Genomic DNA, 15320 nt, shown 5'->3' with positions numbered 1-15320 from the left:
TTCTGCAATCTTTTTTTTCTGTTCTTTCTTACAAACTAGATAATCTATATTGAGCTGCCTTTAAGGTCTCTGATTTATTTGTCATCTCATAACTGCCGTTGCCCCTGTAGTAATTTGTTGGTTTTGGTTACTGTACTTTTTAACTCTAGAATTTCTGTTTGTCTTTTGTTTTTATGTCTGGTTTTGTTTCTTTATCGAGATTCTCCTTTTTTTGTACTCATTATATTTTACTTTAATTCTTTAAACATGGTTGTCTTTAATTCTTTGGACATATCTATAATAATGAATTTGAAGTCTTTGCTAAGTCCACCTCAAAGTCAATTTATGTTAACTGCTTTTTCCCCCAAATATGTATCACACTTTCCTGTTTCTTTGCATGTTTTGAACTATTTTATTGAAAACTAGACCTCATAGATAATGTATTATAGCAACTGTAGATTTAAAATTTTTTCTTGTAGAATTTTTTCTTTTTTCTTTCTTGTACTTTTTTTTAGGTAACTTGTCTGAATGTAATCTGCAGAATCTACCTCCCCTGGATTCTGTAGCCACTGATTTCTCTGCTCAGTTCTTTCTTTTTTTTTTTTTCATTCAAATTTTTATTTTAATATTGGCTTCTGGGAAGTTGCCCATGTCTGTATAGTTTCATGGTTACCCAATGTTTGGCAAAGGTTCTGCTCAAACACTACAGTCTGGAAGCTATCTGCCTCTGCCAGTGGATAAGTGTATGGGTTGGAGAGGACTTAAAATATTTAGGCCATTTTCCCATACTGCCCAAAGTAATTTATAGATTCAGTGCTATCCCCATCAAGCTACCACTGACTTTCTCCACAGAATTGGAAAAAAATACTTTAAATTTCATATGGAACCAAAAAAGAGCCCACATAGCCAACACAATCCTAAGCAAAAAGAACAAAGCTGGAGGCATCACTCTACCTGACTTCAAATTATACTGCAAGGCTACAGTAACCAAAACAGCATGGTGCTGGTACCAAAACAGATGTATAGACCAATGGAACAGAACAGAGGCCTCAGAAATAACCACACATCTACAACTATCTGATGATCTTTGACAAACCTGACAAAAACAAGAAATGGGGAAAGGATTCCCTATTTAATAAATGGTGCTGGGAAAATTGGCTAACCATAAGTAGAAAGCTGAAACTGGATCCTTTCCTTACTCCTTATACGAAAATTAATTCAAGATGGATTAGAGACTTAAAGGTTAGACCTAATACCATGAGAACCCTAGAAGAAAACCTAGGTAATACCATTCAGGACATAGGCATGGGCAAGGACTTCATGTCTAAAACACCAAAAGCAACGGCAACAAAAACCAAAATTGACAAATGGAATCTAATTAAACTAAAGAGCTTCTGCACAGCAAAAGAAAGTACCATCAGAGTGAACAGGCAACCTACAGAATGGGAGAAAATTTTTGCAATCTACTCTTCTGACAAAGGGCTAATATCCAGAACCTACAAAGAACTCAAACATATTTACAAGAAAAAAACAACCCCATCAAAAAGTGGGCAAAGGATATGAACAGACATTTCTCAAAAGAAGACATTCATACAGCCAACAGACACATGAAAAAATGCTCATCATCACTGGTCATTAGAGAAATGCAAATCAAAACCACAATGAGATACCACCTCATGCCAGTTAGAATGCCGATCATTAAAAAGTCAGGAAATAACAGATGCTGGAGAAATAGGAATGCTTTTACACTGTCGGTGGGAGTGTAAATTAGTTCAACCATTGTGGAGGACAGTGTGGCGATTCCTCAAGGATCTAGAACTAGAAATTCCATTTGACCCAACCATCCCATTACTGGGTATATACCCAAAGGATTATAAATCATGCTGCTATAAAGACACATGCACATATATGTTTATTGCGGCACTATTCACAATAGCAGAGGCTTGGAACCAACCCAAATGTCCATCAGTAATAGACTGGATAAAGAAAATGTGGCACATACACACTATGGAATACTATGCAGCCATAAAAAAGGATGAGTTCATGTTCTTTGCAGGGACATGGATGAAGCTGGAAACCATCATTCTCAGCAAACTATCACAAGGATAGAAAACCAAACACTGCATGTTCTCACTAATAAGTGGGAGTTGAACAATGAGGACACATGGACACAGGGAGGGGAACATCACACCCCGGGGCCTATGGGGGGGGGTGGGGAGCTGAGGGAGGGATAGCATTAGGAGAAATACCTAATGTAAATGATGAGTTGATAGGTGCAGCAAACCAACAGGGCACATGTATACCTATGTAACAGACCTGCACATTGTGCACATGTACCCCAGAACTTCAAGTATAAAAGAAAAAAAAATTAGGCCATTTTCAAGTTTTTCTTGAATTTTAATTTCTGCTAGGCCCTCTTTGTCTCCCCGTGATGTGCATGTGGCCCTTTCAATGAGTGTATGGAGAGCTTAGGCCCTCTATGGCCTTCCGTTTATTTGCATGTAGCCTCCTAGTCAGCTAGGGTTGTAAGGGGAGCCTATGTAGTCCCTCTTTGGTTCTCTCATTTCCAAATCTCCTGGTGACATTTCTGGCTGGTCCACTGATCTGTCATTCACCCCAACCACAACTAAAGCCTCAGACTAGCAGAGCTGTGGGATCTTCCCATTCATTTCCTATCAAGTTTGCTCATTTTACTGGCAACGTTGCTAAGTGTGGGCTTTTGCCCTCTGCCTCACATCAGGTCTGTCTCCTCTAGAAGTGAAACTGCTGACTTTTGCAGCCTTTACCCTGTACCAACTGAGGTATGTAAACGGGCATTCGAACGGTCCCAGACAATGAAGTCCCAGACAAAGTCTCCTACTTTGTTAGCTAACATATAGCAGCTGTTCATAAATCAGTACTTCTTACTTTGTTTGCCTTTGGTTCATTTCCAGATTTCCACCAAAATGATTGTTTTTGACAATATTCAGTTTTATAGTAGCTTTTTGAGAGCGGGTTTTCTGACCATATCACTGTAATATAACCAGAAATCCCATATTTCAAATCTTTTGAAAATTTTTAACCATTTAGTATTAATGTTGAAATGTCTTAATTTGTTATATAATGTCAAGATGCCCAGTGATACTTATTTAGGATTTTAATTTCTTAACCTCAGCAATATAAAATATATTATGCTCAATATTAATTATGTTTATTATCTTCTTAACATTTTATTTAGGAAATTATGATGTGATGACCCCAATGGTTGATACACTAATGAAACTTTTTCGAAATATGGTGAATGTGAAGATGCCATTTCACCTTACCCTTCTAAGTGTGTGCTTCTGCAACCTTAAAGCAGTAAATACTGCTAAGAGAGGGCTTATTGATTATTATTTAACGCCATCATTATCAACAACTTCATGCTCTGGCAAGCACAGTTTTGTAAGTACACTCTTTTTTGTTCAGTTTTCTATGTATACCCTTATGGGATTTGTGTGGTTAAATTACAAATCTAAGTGCTTGTCTTTTTGATAGAGTTTAGAGATTCTTTTGGGTGATATTGTTTAGGTAATTAACTTGTTTATAATACCTATCTTATGGTTGCTGGCCTTAAATATACTGTAATCTAAGAAGAAAACATAAGCATCACTGGATAAAACAGAGAACCATTATGGAGGTTCTCTATTTTAGAATTATTAACACATTTTATAGTAGTCTATAAAGATATGATGGATTAGCTCATAAGTATTAAAATATTTTCAGGTATTAGAAGTCACATCTTTTTGTCTTTTAGCTGACACATGAGTTACCAGTACCTTTCCCACGATTCTTTTGTTAAAGTATTTACATTTTCTTGGTTTTGAAATAGTAGTGAATTTTGATAGCGATATTGATAGAATTGACTACTGATTTTATAGTTGTAAAGTTAACAGTGTGGCAATAGAAAGGCAGAGGCCAGTCACATTTTTCAGACGACAAAAACAAAACCCCTTTACTAATAGATCACTATTTAGTAAATGTGGGTTACCTTAAAAATAATTATTTTTTTCTAAATTGTTCATGCCTATAATTAACTCAATTTAAAATACGTTTTTGTTTGTTTAGTCAGTATAATTTTAGTAACCTTTTCATTTTCATTTAAGTTTAAAGTGAGAACAGTATAGTGTATGGAAATAGTGAATTAATGGTCTCTTCAAATTACTTTTTTCTGTGACTCTTTTTATTCCGTCTATTTGAAAAGTGTTTTCTGTTTACATTTTATTCGGTGAATTAAAAGTGCTCACTTATAGTGGCATTACAGAAGTAAATATAAGTGAAAGTACCTTGTATATATTTGTCACACAGTAGGTATTCAATAAATATAACGGCCTGAATCTTTTCTACTCCTTTTACTTTTTTGGAGTTCATATTGTGTTGATGTTTACTGAGTTATATTTGACTATGTTTATATTTTTATGCTGCTTAAAACTAGAGGAGACATTTAAATGAAAAACTATAGGAAAATTACACAAGTTAGAGTTGAAAGTGTCTTTAAATTTTTATATAAATATAAACTAGTACTATATCTTGATGATGTTGGGTTTTTGTTATAGGCTTTTTTATCTTTTTGTTAAAAGTTACCCTTTAGAATAGTAATTTTTGGAAAACTAGCCATTGATGCTGTATGTGTATGTTTTTCTGAAAAATACCCTTAGGTGAACTTGCGTTCTCTAGGCCACCATTCTTGTATTTATAGAATTGAAAGTTTGGTTGCATGATTGTTACACTCTTCCCAGGTCTCCAAATGCATGTTTACCTCTGTCTGAGTGCTATCTAGGAAGGAAACCTCTTCCTGGAATAGTGGGTAAAGATTCACACAATAATGTGACTAATTGTGGTAGTAGATCTCTAGTTATTTGGAACAGACCACAAAGAGTTAAATTTGCTGAATAGGTTAGAAACATGTCAGATAATAGCTACAGGCACATAGCAGCAGTAGGGATATTTAAAACATATCAGATATCTAAATTAGTCTGTTATTCTTGTGTTCCAGAAAATGAAAGACACTCATATGGAAGATTTTCCCAAAGACAAAGAAACAAACTGGGATTTCCTACCAAGTGGAAGAATTGAAAGTACAAGAACTAGGGAGTCTCCACTAGATACCACAAATTTTTCTAAAGGAAAAGATATTAATGAATTCCCACTCTGTTCACTTCCTGAAGGTGTTGATCAAGAAGTCTTTAAGCAGCTTCCAACAGATATTCAAGAAGAAATCCTTTCTGGAAAATCTAGGGAAAAATTTCAAGGGAAAGGAAGTGTGAGTTGTCCATTACATGCCTCTAGAGGAGTATTATCTTTCTTTTCTAAAAAACAAATGCAAGATATTCCCATAAATCCTAGAGATCATTTATCCAGTCTCAAACAGGTATCCTCTGTATCTCCTTGTGAACCGGGAACATCAGGCTTAAATAGCGGTAGTTCCTCTTATATGTCTAGCCAAAAGGATTATTCATATTATTTAGATAATAGATTAAAAGATGAACGAATGAGTCAAGGACCTAAAGAACCTCAAGGATTCTACTTTACAAATTCAAACCCTGCTGTGTCTGCTTTTCATTCATTTCCAAATTTGCAGAGTGAGCAACTTTTCTCCAAAAACCACACTACACATAGCCATAAGCAAACAGTAGCAACAGACTCTCATGAAGGACTTACAGAAAATAGAGAGCCAGATTCTGTTGATGAGAAAATTACTTTCCCTTCTGACGTTGATCCTCAAGTTTTCTATGAACTACCAGAAGTAGTACAAAAGGAACTGCTGGCAGAGTGGAAGAGAACAGGATCAGATTTCCACATTGGACATAAATAAGCATATTCAGCAAAAAAGTCTGAAAATCTAGGGAATACCATTATTTTCAGATTAGCGGTTTATTAAGCTCTTCTGTATTAAACACTAATAGATATTCAATAATGGAGTAAACTGTTCGAGATAAAGCAAGAATAGTTGCAGGAAGTAAATTCTGGCACAAAGCATAAAAATATAACAGAAGAAATAATGTAAAATACTATCTTTTATGTCTAAAGCCATTTTATATTGCTTTTCAATAAAAAGAATATCATGATCAACATAGAATATTTTTCATGAATTGGTGAGGAGATGTATATGCTTGGATATAAAAAATAGCCAAATCGTTGCAATGCTATGGTAAAGGACACATTTTTTTTTTTTTCCTGTGATATGTAGAATATCTCAAATTCAGCCTGTTAGGATATAACCAAATAGCAAATCCTACTGCCAACTAACCTATTAAAAATATAGACAGTTTTGACTAAAGTACATTACATTTAGTATGTTGACTTTTAAAATACCAAAGCAATTTATATTCAATTAATGCTTCTTCATACACCAATAAACTACCACAATACACAGCACACAAGGGCCTGGCCCTGGCTAGGGCCAGGGTGGGGAGTTGAAGTGAGAGAACAGTATATGTTGTAGAGAACAGTGGTAGAAGGAACTCTCTGTGCAAATAAATTAAGGGAAAGATGGACACCAGAAATGCAAGGTGATGGGCCTATAAGCATACTGGATAATGGAAGAAGTCCATTTCTTTCCAGCTAGTTTGAAGGGCTTAAAAGCACTGAGTTACATGTTTTTGTATCTTGCCTACATTTGGAGATGATATTAGGTTGTCATAACAACCACAAATATAGACCATTACTAAATTGGTAGATGTCTTCTTTCTCTCATTGTTACTGTCTTCTTCTTTTGCCTGCTAAACTAAAAATTGGATATAAGATTGAGAACGTGTTATATAATTTGCAAGACATAGAGGATGTTTATAGAATATACTAGTGTATCCCCCAGCACCAATATGGGAGTATTGTGGTCTCAAGTTTATAATTTTTGCACATATAATCTAAAGAAGAGACTTTAAAAATAAAGTACACAAATATGAACCAAAGAGTAGCTTAAAAATACTTTTTTCTAGATCTGAAGTTTTCTTTCCTTTTTTTTTTTTTTTCTGGAGGCAGAGTCTCACTCTGTCGCCCAGGGTGGAGTACAGTGGCGCGATCCCAGCTCACTGCAACCTCCATCTCCCAGGTTCAAGCAATTCTCCTGCCTCAGCAGGGATTACAGGCAGGCCCTACCACACCCAGCACATTTTTGTATTTTTATTTTGTATTTTTAGTAGAGACCACATTTCACCATATTGGCCAGGATGCTCTTGAACTCCTTATCTCAGGTGATCCCCACCTTGGCCTCCCAAAATGCTGGGATTACAGGTGTGAGCCATTGCGCCCGGCCCTAGGTCTGAAATTTTAACTTAGTTTTGGATTCCTTGGAATTTGAAAATATGCTAACACGGAGGATTTTAAATAGGTAGTTTGAGGTTATCAAGAAAAGTAACTTGGAGCAAGAACATCAGAAATTGTTCACCATGCAAATATTTAGTACTCTGAATCAAGGAACATAGTGTTTATTACATGAAGTATTCCAGTAAGGTAATTAAACTTATGGAAGGGTTATATAACTGTTGTAAATAATTCATTAAAACATTTTATAATCCTTGTAATGATTTCAGGAACTTCCTAGAAGGGTCTTAAGAAAAAATGGCTAAGAAAAGAAAGTGAATGGTTTTGGCCAGCTTAAAAAGAGAAGGTAAAATTGTTAAAAATACATTTCATAGATTGAGAATGTAGGGGCTGTGTCACAGTTATGCTACTTATTTTGTGGTTTTAAGTTAGTCTCAACATCTTTGGGTCTCAGAATCAACTTTTTAAGGGATCTTTTTTCTCTGTTTTTAAGATTATCTCTTTTTTTTGATGTTTTGCAAGTTTACTGTATTATTTGGAAGTGCGCGTTTCTTTTTATTCTTAGCATATACTGGCTTCTTCCTGTATTTTTAAATTCATGTTCTGTAAAATTCTCAATCACTAGCTCTTCAAATATTTCTTCCCTGTTCTAGGACTGTATACAAATGATAGACTTCCTTACTGTATCCTTCATGTCTTTTAATTTCTCAAATTTTTCATCCTCTTGTTTCATTTTACTGCATTTTGGGTAATTTCATCAGCTGTATCTTTCTGTTTACTAGTTCATTTTTCAGTAGCATCTCACCTGCTGTTGAAAACAATGATGGTTTTAATTTCAATAAATATATTTTTCATTTAATTCTTTTTAACTTCCTATTTACTGATTACAGTCCCTTGTAAGTCTAGTTCTAATTTTTAAAAGTCAAATATTTGATATTTTTGATAATTTCAATATTTTAAGTCTTTATAAGTTTACATTTAAGGTTATTATTTATTGCATATATTGTGACTTATTTCCTTGAGTATGTGTTAATCTGTGAGAAGACAGAGGACCTAAGTTGTGTGTTTTCCTTCAGTATGATTTGGGTTCATTGCTTCTCTGGGTGAGGTGGTACAAACTCCTTGGCATACTCTATTCACCTTTGAGGATCCTGATTGAATGCCAATGCCTTGTCTTAAGTTTAAGCTCCCTAACCCTTACTACTAGCTGAAGGTTTTGTCTCTGCAGGTCAATTGCAAACTAACAGGCAGAAGCTATCTGCCTTCAGGGATAAACCCCATCTTTCAAGCTGTCTTCTTGCTTGATGCTTCCTGCTGCTTTCTTGCTTTTGTTTCAGCTCAAGTTTTTTTTTTTTTTGTATCTGTCTTGAGTGTAAAGGGTATTTTTTTTTTTTTTTTTTCTGTTTCTGTCTTGAGTGTATAGTGTAGAGGGGGTTCCTGTCTTGAGTGTAGGCCTGGAGATTTTCCTTATATGGTACAAACCAGCAATGAATTAAGAGGTCTGTTTTCTCCAAGATCTAGTGTTTTGTACTGGGAGAACACTTTTAAAAAGTATCTATTCCACTGTAGTGCCAAAGTACAAATTTATTTGGATTTATTTTTTGCCATCTTATTTTTTGCCATATTTCTTTTTCTATGTTATGCTTCTTTCCCACCTTTATCTCTCTTCCTGTGTTTTGGTATCAGCTGGGTTTTCTATTTAATCATATATTTTTCCCTTTACTGATTTGGAATGTGAATGTTACAAGTACTTTTGATTATCCTTAAACATCTAAAAATGCTACCGTCTTTCCAAACAACACAAAGGTATTGAAAAAACGTTAATTCTAATTAAATTCCACAAGTTCTTTATTGAATCTCCAAATTGGATATTATTAGTATTTTATATAGTCAATGTTTGTTTAGATTTGCGCAAACGTTTATCTTTTTTGATGGGACATGGTGGGAGCTTACCTTTTTTCTTGTGTGTCAGATGTTCCTTCTAGGTAAAATTCTTTATACTTTCTGAAATTATGTCCTTAGAGCTTTAGATTTAGAACTGACATCTCTTGAGCTGTTCTAAGATAATATCTTTTCCTTTGGAGATGTGCAGTTTTTATTATATGTCTAGCTGTAGATTTATCATGCATTTAGGTTTATTCTGAATCTGCAGATTTGTGTCTTCCATCAAATCTGGATTGTTTTCAATATTAAAAATCTTCTATTTTAAAATCTGTATATAGAAATGTACGTAAACATAAATGGACATGTTAATGAGTAATAGTAACAACTGTCTAACTATACAAGTCAAGAAATAAAACATATCAAGTAATCAGGAAGTCCAGAGTTTTCTTTGGGGTTTCATTACGTAGGCATGATTTATCTTTACTGTGTGATTGAACTTAATCTCCAGCTTCCCTCCTCTACCTGGACATCAGGCTGGCTCAAAGTCTCAACACCCTAATCATAGTTATTTTTTTGACATGAGCTACCTCCATCCTAAATCATCTTGTTAGCATTAGCTGTCTAGGGCCCACTGTGGGTCACATCATTAGCATATACTTTCAGGGCTTACCATGAATAATGAAGGCACTCCTGTTGTTTAGGAAATCCCATGGGTTTTAGGAGCTCGGTGTCTAGGAACACTGAATGAAGACCAGGCCGATTGTACTACAGTATCTTTTTTTTTTTTGAGATGGAGTCTCACTCTGTTGCCCAGGCTGGAGTGCAGTGGTGTGGTCTTGACTCACCACGACCTCCATCTCCCGGGTTCAAGTGATTCTCCTGCCTCAGCCTCCTGAGTAGCTGGAATTACAGGCAGCTACTGCCACGTGTAGGTAATTTTTGTATTTTTAGTAGAGATGGTATTTCACCATGTTGGTGAGGCTGATATTGAACTCCTGACCTCGTGATCTGCCCACCTCAGCCTCCCAAAGTGCTGAGTTTACAGGCGTGAGTCACTGCCCCGGCCCTACTATAGAATCTTTTAAAATAAGTTTTGAGATGTCTTATGGTCCCCAAAGTGATCTACTTTAGTAAATATATGTATGACTTGACTGACAATGTGGTTATGCTCAGATAAGGCCATTCTAAATTGAAAATATCATGAGTTAAATACATTTAATACATCTATGAAACATCATAGCTTAGCTAGGCCTACCTCAGACATGCTCAGAACAACTCACTGGCCTACAGTTGGGCAAAATCATGTAACACAAAGCCTGTTTACAGAGCCTGGACCAGGTGGGGTGGTTCATGCTTGTAATCCTAGCACTTTGGGAGGCCGAGGTGGGTGGATTGCCTGAGCTCAGGAGTTCGAGACCAACCTGGGCAACATGGTGAAACCCCATGTCTACTAAAATACAAAAAGTTGGCATGGTGGCATGTGCCTGTAATCTCACCTACTCAGGAGGCTGAGACAGGAGAATCGCCTGAACCTGGGAGGCAGAGGTTGCAGTGAACCAAGATCACGCCATTGCACTCCAGCCCGAGTGACAGAGCAAGACTCCATCTCAAATAAAACAAAACAAAAATAAAGCCTGTTTTATAATAAAATGTTGAATATCTCATGTATCGTGCTGCATTTCAGTCACTGAATAGAATTAACAGCAGATAGTACTGGAGAAAAAATTAGTACACTTGAAGACAGAGCAATAAATTATTCAGAAGGAAACAGAAAAGAAAAATAAACAGAGCATCTGTGAGCTATGAGACAGCTTCAAGCAGGCTAATATATGTCTTTTTTTTTTTTTTGACAGTTTTGCTCTTGTTGCCCAGGCTGGAGTGCAATGGCACGATCTCGGCTCACCACAACCTCCACCTCCCGGGTGCAAGTGATACTCCTGCCTCAGCTTCCCAAGTAGCTGGAATTACAGGCATGCACCACCAGGCCCGGCTAATTTTTTGTATGTTTAGTAGAGATGGGGTTTCTCCTTGTTAGTCAGGCTGGTCTCGAACTCCTGACCTCAGGTGATCCGTCCACCTTGGCCTCCCAAAGTGCTGGGATTACAGATGTGAGCCACCGCGCCTGGTCAATGTATGTCTTATTCAAGTCCCCAAAGAAGAGAAGAGTGTGGGAGATGTAAAAAATATTTGAAGAAACAATGGAGAAATTTTTCCAAATTTGAGGATAACCATTAACCCACAGGTCCAAAGAGCTTGGCAAATCCCAAGTACAATAAACATGAAGAAAACTATACCAAGGAATATCCTAATCAGAGCTCTTAAAACCAGTGAAAAACACCATCCCTTCAAAAAGACATACTATTAGAGAAAAACAAGCAAAACCAACAATTTTGAAAACATTGGAAGCCAGAAGACAGTGGTCTAACATCCTCAAATGAAGTAAAGAAATAGGGGGAAAGTCTGTTAACTTAGAATTCCAAACCCAGCAAAAATATCTTTTTTAAAAAAAGTAAAATAAGAACATAAGGCATACATATGAAAGAACTCATGCCCAGTAGACCTACAATACCTATAAAATTAGAGGAAGTCCAACAGGCAGGAAGAGCACACCAGATGGAAATACAGATCTATATACAGAAATGAGGAGCACCAGAAATATAGGTATATTTAAAAGCTTTTTTTTGTTTCTTATTTCCAAGTGTCTTTTTAAAAGTTGGCTATATAAAACAAAAACAAAAATTATTAAAAATAAAAATACATTGGAGAGTTACAATGTATGTAGGAGTAAAAGGTAACAATAGTACAAAGGCCAGGAGGGGAAGTATGTAATTTTAAGTATATAAATGGTAATGTATTATTGTAAGGCCCTTAAACTAAACATGAAGTGGTGGGTTACAGCTTGCAGACAGACTGTGGTAAGTTAGAGATGTATAATATAAACCTTAAAATAACCACTGAAATAGCAAAATAAGTTTTAATAAATAAGATAGTAAAGTCAAGCTGCATATTCTGTATTAGTAAAGCTTAATTTTCTGAAAAAATAAATGTAAATATAAGTTGTACTACTTTATTTCCGCACTCCAGTGGAACTTCTTTGCTTTTTTTTTACTATAGATACTGGAATACCTTTCCAGATGCCTTTGCAGCCAGATGTGAACAGTGTTCCATTTCTGGCTAATGAGATGTAAGCATCTTTGCTGGGGTATGGGGGTTCCCAAGAAAGCTATGAAATAGGACTAAACTCAGCTAAAATATCTTTTGCCTTTCACTCTTTTTCTTCCTGCTTAGAGCACTGGTACAGTGCCACCAGAGAGACAAATGCTATAAGCTAAGTATGGCAGAACTGAGTGCTGTAAAGAGCGTTGGTCCCTAATGACATTATTAGGCCATCATGTCAGATCTCTACTGCAGACTCCCAGACTTACTGTATGAGATCAATAAACCTCTCAACATTTATGTCCCCTATAAATCGTATTTTTGTTGTTTGCAGCCAAACATTTTATTAACTAATATAATAATGTTGCACCCCCCTCTATGGAATCTACTGTTCTGATTCATTAATATTATGTGTCCAAAATCATGGTAGAGAAGGGACATTGAAAAGGGACATGGGGCATAAATAGTCTTGATAATTTCTTGGTAAGACTATTTGTGACTATATTTAGTTAAATATAAACATCTTTGTTTTGGTAAATCCACTAATGTCTGAATATCTGAAAGTATTGGAGGAGTTATATGGTAAGAAAGATAAGATTTATAGAAAAATCTAAGTGCAGAATTGTTAAATTATTTTTATTTGTCTTATTATTTGGATGCCAGTATTACCTTTAAACCTTTCTGTTTTATGGGATTGTTATTATCATATATGGTACCTTCTGCAATACCTAGCTATTTAGAAGTAATTGAAGTGACAAAATGCCATAATATATGGAGATGATGACAGCGCAAGGAGAAGGAATCAAAGATACAGTACCTGGTATTATTTCCTTTTAATTTGTTTGCCATTATTATTTACATCTTACCTTAAATAGGAGATAAGTTAATTAAATATCCAATTTTCCTTCTGTAAGATAAAGAAAAAACTTATGTTTGGCTTTCTGATTTCAAGATTTTTATCTTTCTTGGGATATATATTTTATTAAAATGTATAATTTGATTATTTGTATGTTTATGAAGTTTAGGAGTGGCTAAAAGGCTCACATTCTTCTAAGAGTAAAGTCTAAATTGGAAAATAGTAAAAGTTGCATACTCACAAAATTAGGCATATTCTAAATCATAGTATACCTACAACTTTAATTATGTCTCCCGAACATTCAGTAGAAAAGGGAAAATAACACTCAGAATCCCAGTAGATCTAGGAAGAGAGTTGGGAACAGAAGACAGTCTCCCTTTAGTTATGCTGCTCTTTTAAATTGTAGTGGTTTTTTATGTGCCTTCCAGCTTCTCCCCCACTGTGCCCTTCTTCTTCCCACAGGTCCCCAATCCCCAGATTTCTGTGCATCCTCTCTCATGCAAAGAAGGCTGGAAGACAAACTTCTGAAGCTAGAGGGTGATTACTAAAGGAGTTTGAAGTGAGTGTCATGAAAAGACCTAATTATTCTAAATGAGAATGGTATTTCTGTATGTTCCTACACTTGAATTTTGACCGCCTTTATTTAGATGCCACCAGTTTTACATGCACTCATTTATGCGTGTTAATTCTATGCAGTTTTATTGCATGTATAGATTCATGTGACCACACCACAGTCAACACACAGAGCAGGTTTATCACAAGGATCCCTCCTGCTACCCTTTCAAAGCGACAGCCACTTTCTTTCTTCTCCCACTACCTCCCTAACCCCAGAAACCACTAATTCTGTTCATCTCTATCATTTTGTCATTTCAAAAATGTTAAATAAATGGAAGAATGCACTATTTAACCTTATGAGATTGGCTTTTTCATTCAGTATTATTCCCCTGAGATGATTCCAGTTGTTGTGTGCATCGATAGTTTGTTCCTTTTTATTACTTAGTAGTATTCTGTGTATGGATTTCCACAGTTTAACTCTTCACCCATGTGGTTTTTGGCTATTTGGAATAAAGCTACTATCAACATTTGTGTACATGTTTTTGTGTAAATGCTTTCATTTCTATGGGATGAAGAGTACAATTGCTGGGTTGTACAGTAAGTATTTGTTTGATTTGCAAGACACTGCCGCACTTTTCCAGAGAGGCAGTTACCGTTTCACATTTCCAGGTGTAATGTATGAGTGATCCATTTTGTCCAAATCCTTGCCACCACCTGATGTTATCACTATTAAAAAAAACTTAGCTATTCTGGTAAGCTTGTACTGATATGTGACTTTACCTAATGGCCAATGATGCTGAACATCTTTTGATATGGATATCTTAGTGAAATGTCCATGTCTTTGTCCCTAATTAGATTGTTTCTTATACAGTTGAGTTTTGAAAGCTCTTTATATATTTTAGTTACAAGTACTTTGTTGGAAATGTCTTGCAAATAGTTTTTTTCCAGTCTATCACTTATCTTTCCATCTTCCTCTCAGGTCTTTCACGTAGTATATCTTTTTTTTTAACTTTGATTAAGGTCAATTTGTCATTTTTTTCTGTTAAGAATCATGATTTGGTGTCAAGTGTAATATCTCTGCCTAGTTGTAGGTTCTGAAAATTTTATCCGGTGTTTTTCTTCTAAATATTTTATAGTTTTATATTGTGCATATAACTCCATATTCCATTTTAAGTAATTTTTTGTACTTAGCGTAAGGTTAGATCAAGGCCTATGAATGTCCAGCTGCTCCAACACCATTTGCTGAAAGGCTGTTCCACTGAATTGTTTTTAAACCTTTGTCACCCATCAAAGGTGATTTAATATACTCACGAGAACAGTTTATTTTTACCCATTCCAATGCTCTTTTCTTTCTGAAGACCTCTGGATCCTATTTAATCTTCATTTTTAGCAGGCAGTCCTGCTGTTCAGGTGTAGTATGAGGACTGGGTGGATGTGTTGGTTCAGCCTTCCATTGAGCCCTGCCATCACCACTCTGGCAAAAGTAGAGCACAGACTGCCTCTCATTGCAGATGGGTGAGGTGGCAGTTCAGCTCCCCTTCTGGCCCTGCTGACATCCTCCTGGCAAAGGGGGGCACTGATTTGCACATCCTTTTTGCTTCCCGGTGGG

General features: G+C 35.8%; 1 protein-coding gene across 3 annotated transcripts in view; it reads left to right on the top strand.

Moving 5' to 3' along the window:
- Positions 1–13901, top strand: part of POLI (DNA polymerase iota) — a 34503-nt gene extending 20602 nt beyond the window's left edge. For 2 of the 3 annotated variants that reach the window (XM_023207520.2, XM_023207519.3), the window contains exons 9-10: positions 3197–3402; positions 4994–9571. In XM_023207520.2, the coding sequence (XP_023063288.2) occupies positions 3197–3402; positions 4994–5812 (1025 nt within the window). In that variant the 3' untranslated portion in view covers positions 5813–9571. Of the gene's footprint in view, positions 1–3196; positions 3403–4993; positions 9572–13618 lie in introns of those variants that run through there. The other variant, XM_023207521.3, reaches the window with a different exon arrangement.
- Positions 13902–15320: the final 1419 nt, after the last annotated feature.

The sequence above is a fragment of the Piliocolobus tephrosceles genome, chromosome 18 (assembly GCF_002776525.5).
Source record: "Piliocolobus tephrosceles isolate RC106 chromosome 18, ASM277652v3, whole genome shotgun sequence".
Lineage (NCBI taxonomy): Eukaryota > Metazoa > Chordata > Mammalia > Primates > Cercopithecidae > Piliocolobus > Piliocolobus tephrosceles.
Note: the sequence above shows the minus strand (reverse complement) of the source record. Positions and strands in the feature narration are given on the sequence as shown.